The 6,000-nt window shown below is 51.1% G+C and overlaps 1 protein-coding gene across 3 annotated transcripts in view; it reads left to right on the top strand.

The window, feature by feature from the left end:
- The first annotated feature begins 528 nt into the window (after positions 1-528).
- Dock11 (dedicator of cytokinesis 11) overlaps positions 529-6,000 on the top strand; it is a 190,463-nt gene continuing 184,991 nt past the window's right edge. For all 3 annotated transcript variants that reach the window (XM_057759066.1, XM_057759065.1, XM_057759067.1), the window contains exon 1: positions 529-815. In XM_057759066.1, coding sequence (XP_057615049.1) covers positions 714-815 — 102 coding nt within the window. In that variant the 5' untranslated portion in view covers positions 529-713. The remainder of the gene's footprint in view (positions 816-6,000) is intronic.

Raw genomic sequence — 6,000 nt, 5'->3', positions numbered from 1 at the left:
GGCAAGTCTGTCTTGCAGCAAACCTGCTCTTCCTTCCTTTGACATAGGCGAGACCCAAGCAGGCTGCATACACAATAGGCGGCATGCAGCTCCATGTTGTTTCCCAGCCTCTAGCCGCCTGGGACCTAGGGGCTTGCTGGGTGGGAGCAAGGGAGACTTCTCCCACCCATTCGCTGGTCCTGCAGTCTTTAGGGAGGCAGAGGAGCCTTGGGGCATGGCACACCCTAGTCTTGGAGACATTTCATCACCCACCTCTGACCCCCTCCCGCCCCGTACACAAGAAAAAGAAGCAGCCTCATCTCGCCTCCCGGATGCGGCTGCACCAGCAACATCAGCTGCGGGCGGAGCCCGGGTGCTTGCCACTTCCCCCCTCTTCCCGCGTGACCCTCGCCCCCACCTCCAGTACTCCCTCCCCCTCCAGCAGACACACCCTCCTTCTTAGGCTGGTGGCTCCTCTGGCGGGGCCCCGGGAGGAGCAGAGGGAGCCGCGGGTTGAGCTAGCAAAAGCTTGAGAGAAAAGGAGGGAAAGAGGGAGGAGCTGCGCGCGGGAGGAGGAGCCGCGGGAGCTGGGCGCGGGGCGGCGAGGCGAGCTGAGATGTGGCCGGCCGGCCGGCGTGTAAACACAAGCAGCGGCACAGGCAGCAGCAGCGGCCTCGGCCGCCCGGGCCCAGGTCACTGAGCGCGCCCGCTGAGACCTGCCCGCCGCCACTGCCATGGCCGAAGTGCGCAAATTCACCAAGCGGCTGAGCAAGCCCGGCACGGCAGCCGAGCTCCGCCAGAGCGTGTCGGAGGCCGTGCGGGGATCCGTGGTGTTGGTAAGTGGCTGAGCGACGGGGAGTCAGTGGGGGGGGTCGGGGGGGGACACGCGCTCGTGCGGAGAGCGGCGCGGTGACTTCCCGCGCGCGCGCTGGGGACGGCGGGCCGGATGGACGCCTGGGCGGCAGCCCGGTGCACTAAGAACTCTCTTTCTCCGTGTTCTAGTTAAGTTTTCTCTCCGGCGACTGGCTGCCTTGGGGTGGGAGTCCCCGGCTCCAGGGGACAGCGCTCTGGCTGTCCCACCAGCATGCGCCGGGCTAGAAGCAGAAGAGAAAAGCGGGTCGCGGACAGCTGCGGATGGAGCGCGGGTTCCCACCCTGGGCGGGGGCGGTTAAGAGCTGCAGAGCGCACCTCCCACTCCCCCGGACCCCGCACAAAGAGCTGGGGGCGAGGACACGAGGAGATCTGAATCTTCTTGGGAGGGCACCTGGGGCAGCCTAGGCGGAAGGATGCGATGAGCCTCTTGCACAGACGCACTCGAGTGCGGATACACATTGAACACACACACACACACACACACAACCCCACCCAAAAAGCCCGGGGCGCCTGAGCCCTGGCGGGTGGTGTGGACAGAGGAAGCACAGTGACTTCCTCCTGCTACTGGGGAGAGGGAGGGCGGTGGTGGATGTTGAGGGGTACTGCCCAAAGACAGAGAGAGGGGATTAGAAACAACGGGGTTCTGCGCCTGAGTGGGCTTTGGGTTGATCGCCTCTGAGAGAGGATAGTCCCTGAGACTTGCGAGAGCTTGGAGGCAAGAGGATGGGGGAAAGGTGGGGTGTGCCTGTGTTAGGATGAAGAACCTAGAACCAGACACCTACCGCAGAGGGCTGGGGTTGTCTTGGCGGCGGGCAGGGCTGGGGGATGGGGATTGGAGCGCATTCTGACCCCCCTGGGAACACTTCCAGCACACCCTCAGCCCTGTTCAGATTGTCTAAATCTGGAGGGAAGCCGTGGGTGGTAAAAGGGCACTTGCTCCTTCGATTTTAAAGACCCTCATTGCCATTTTTTTTTTTTTGGACTAGGGATAAAACCTTTTAAATAAGCTGTGGGCTGGTTCATTAGCGGGCGTTTTGTTACTTCGTTTTGCGGGAGATTTGCTGGCTTTTGTCTCATTCCACTCCTATATTATTTTGTGTCATTTGCTGTGTTTTAAATCTCGCCAGTTAAGAGAGGGCCTTTTTGTTAGCACAACTTATCCTGGGAAGGGAACCTTGCAGCTTTCCCTTGTGATTTTTATGTTGATCTTGTAGAATCAGCAGTAAAACCAACATTAAAGCAAGGCAAGGGGCCTGATCCTAGCAGTGGAGAAAGTTGACATTAGTGGGAGTTCTGGAGGAGGATCAAAGGTAAAATATGTACCTTTGAGATAAAAATCGGATTTCTAATAGCAGCAACTGTGCAGAGCCAAGTGACTTTAAAGAAATCTCTTTGTCGTGGCTGGACCCTTGAAGTTTAATCCTGCTGTTTGGTGAAGCTAAACCCAGACCTTTAATGTTGTTTTAATGGATTTGGCTTATTGTATATTTCACTTGGATTTTGGAGCGAGAACCTGTTGAGGTCAGATGAGACCCTCACTTGTCATCACAGCCAGTTAGAGAGGACCACAAGCTGTGTGCAAGGCATTTATTTCTCCCGGGCCATCTTCTCCGAAGCTTATTAGCAAGTGATCCAGACAGCCTAGCACAAGGATGGCTTTTCTAAAATCGTAAAGAAAGAAAACCTTCCCGGAGCAGTGGTGTCTGGTCACAGACCACAGTACGTGAAAGGAGAGGGCAGACGGACAGATGGTAGCAAGAGAATAAATGGGACACAAGCAACCTCGGCTGGGATTTGACCAGCATTTGACTAGCTTCCTGCAACAGTAGAAAGTTAACATTCTTTCCCAGGTTTTAGGCTTTAAAAAGAATTTCAGTTTTGAGACAGGGTGTCCTGACTGTAGCCCAGGCTGGCCTGGAAGTCTGGCCTTGTGCTTGGTGGTAGTCGTCCTGCTTCAGTTTACTGAGTACTAGGATTAGGGACGTGTGCCTCCAACAATTTTTGTGCAGCCCAGGTGCAGTGGTTTCGCCGTTCTTGACAAAGCTTGGGGGAGTAATTCTATAACAGAGAAAGACTCTTCTTGTTGCTCCAGCCAGGGGCCAGAGTTTCCTGATCAGCTTAGGGTGTGTGTGTGTGTGTGTGTGTAAGGTACTAATCAGTCTTAGGGTTTTCCTAGGGTTCTCAATAGTGCTCTTTGTTAATTAAGAAATAAATAGCTTTAAATAATCCGCGCCGGCTCATGTATTCCTTCTCTTCCTGTGTCTCTCTCTCTCTTTTTTTTTTTGTTGTTGTTTTTTACTTCACAGAACTGTTAGCCAGGGATAGGAAAACCATGGGTGATGGGAGAGCCAAACGGCCATGTTGCAGCTGCTGTCAACTTCTGGTTCAGTTCTGCTGCAAGCCCCAAGTGTTTATTGAGAGACAGCTGAGGTGGGATTTACACTTGCTGCCCTAAACCCAAGACAGCGGCAGGGTTTCAGCATAAGTTGGAGTCATTAGCACAGCGGGTCATGCTTTCCTCTCATGGAAGTCTCGACAGAACTTGGAAGCCCTACCAAGCTGAACAAATATACACTATTTCCTGTTTAGTTTTTTTTTTTCTCTTTTACAGTTACACCCTTGTTGGCATGTCCATAACATCATTGAGTTTTGCTCACTGTTCAAAAAATTGAGAAGGCTTGGGCCTTGGCTGTATATTAGCATGCCATTATTAGTACTTCCATGAATCTATTAACTATGTAGTGAAACAGGCAGAGAAAGAGACTGTTTCATGGCTGCATGTTCCTCTGAGTTCAGCATTTTTATGAAGGTCAATTTTAAATCAGGGAAAGGGATAATTACTGAATTGCCATTGACCAGGATTTCTCAAGAGAGCTTTGGGAGGAGCGTCACGATATCCCACCAGTGAGCACTGGGGCTATTAGACAATGGTCACATACATGCATGTTTAATGTGCCATGTTCCAATTGTCTTTTTGTTATACTTCAGGTTCTAGTAGTCCGTGGTGCCTGGAAGGGACCAAAGACATTTCAGAAACCTGCTGTATCCTTTAGGAGGTGTTTAAATGGTGCTTGCTACTTACCATCAGCAAAAGGTTGTTAGATATTACCACTCATAGCCCCTTGAGGCAAGGAAATTTGGGCAGGTCCTTTGACTGGCATGAAGGGATTTTGGGAGAGGAGCTCTCCAGAGTTGAGAAAGGCTGACAAGGGTCGGCAGCTGTTTACTCCTCCACCCTGCCACTCAGCACTACCTTTGAGCAGAATGGTTGTCATGCTTGCCTTTAGGCAAGCCCTGAGAAACCCAGCAGCTCCTCTGTTCCCTCTTCCCGGGGCAGGTGTGTGTGGGGGGGTGATTTGGAACGTACTTAATATAGGACAAAACTCACAGCTGCATCTGCAAGGAGGTGACAGCTTCCACTGTGGAATAAAGTCTATTTCAACTTGGGCTTTCCCCCTTAGAAGCTGGGAACAGAAGTCAGGACCCTGGATCAGGCTAGGCGTTATTCTACCAACTGGCCACACTCCTAGCCCTGCTTGGGTGTTTGCTTGTTTCTCAAGATTTTAAGTCATGATGCTCCTGCCTCAGCTTCCTGGATGCTAGGGTTTTATACACCTGGCCTCAATTTTGGCTTTTTGAGCATGCCTTTCCAGTTCTAGGCCTTAGCTCATCTCCCACTGAGCTGAGAGTGAGAGAGATGAGCTATACCCTTGGCTCCTGACCACATCCCTTCTCATTCTTCTTTCCGGTAGCTTCTCTTGGTTGGAAGGGTTCTGGGAGACCCATTCCTCTAAGGTTTGTCCAAAACACCAACTCAGTTTGTTATAAAACCAGAGAGGTCACCTCACTAAGCCCTCACTGGAGCAACCGATAGAATCTCCCTGCTCTTTTTGCTGTGCGTGTGGATGCATGTGTACGCAGGCGTCCTCACCTCTGTGCACCCATGCGGAAACCAGAGAACTTTGGTGCCCTGTTCGAGAGGGGACATGCCCCTTAATTCCCTCGAATCCAGGTCTCTCACTGACTGGAACTGGCCATTCTTTGGCCAGACTGATCTGCCTTCCTGTCTCTGCACCCTGTTCCCACCTACTATGCCCACGGCCACACCTGGCTTTTTGACGTGGTGCTGGGAAATCCAAACCCAGGTCCTCCTACTTGCCCAGCAAGTGTTCGTACACTTCGCTGTCTCCCCAGGGCTGGCATTTGGTGTCTAAGCTTGACGTGTCAAACCCATTCTGCAATCTTTCTTTAAACTTTTATTGCTTTACCACTTGAACATGCATAGTCATTACAGCAAAATTTGAAAAGAAAAAGATTGAAGCGTCACCATCTCATTGCTCAGAAGGAACTCTGTTAATAGTCTGCTGTGTGTATTTTACTTCTATATATGAATTTCAGTTTTGTTATCATGTGGTTACGCCAAGCCATCTCACCTGCCCCTAAATAACTTCCTTTACCACTGGCTTATTAACATTCGCTCATGTCCATCAACATCCCCTTAAGCATGCTTAATAAGATTGCCAACAATTATATTAGGAGTTTTTCGTAGATAAATCGATTTTAGATTTAATTTATTGGAGTGTGTGTATTGTGCATGCACGTGCATACGGGCATTTGCATCACAGTGCCTGCATGGGGCGGGGTCAGAGGCCAGTTTTCAGGAGTTGCTTTTCTCCTGATTTGTTAAGGGAGGGCCTCTTTTGTTTCTGCTGAGCTGTACACTCCAGGCTAGCTGGCCCAGGAGCTTCTAGGCAATTCCCTTGTCTCAGCCTCCCATCTCTCAGTGGGGGTGCTGGAATGACAGGTGAAGGCCCCTGCACCTGGCTTCTCCTGTGTGCGGTCCAGGGACAGGTCATCATGCTTCCTCTGCAGGCACATTCACCTGCTCAGCTAGCTCCCTGGCCCGCTGCTTTCTAGTCTTCTGCAGCCATAATCATGAGCTGTCCTCCACTGTCTTAGATACCTTTAGATTTTGACTTCTTTTTATTTATTTATTTATTTATTTTATTTTATTTTTTTTTTTTGAGATAGTGTCTTTCTGTGTAGGTGAGGCTGGGCTTTTAATTTGTAATCCTTGTGCCTTAGCCTCCTGGGATGACAGGTGTGTGCTACTCTGCCTGACACGTCTAAATGTAACTGGGCCGTAGT

Source organism: Chionomys nivalis, chromosome X, assembly GCF_950005125.1.
Source record: "Chionomys nivalis chromosome X, mChiNiv1.1, whole genome shotgun sequence".
Classification (NCBI taxonomy): Eukaryota; Metazoa; Chordata; class Mammalia; order Rodentia; family Cricetidae; genus Chionomys; species Chionomys nivalis.
This window is presented reverse-complemented; position numbering and strand designations above follow the sequence as displayed.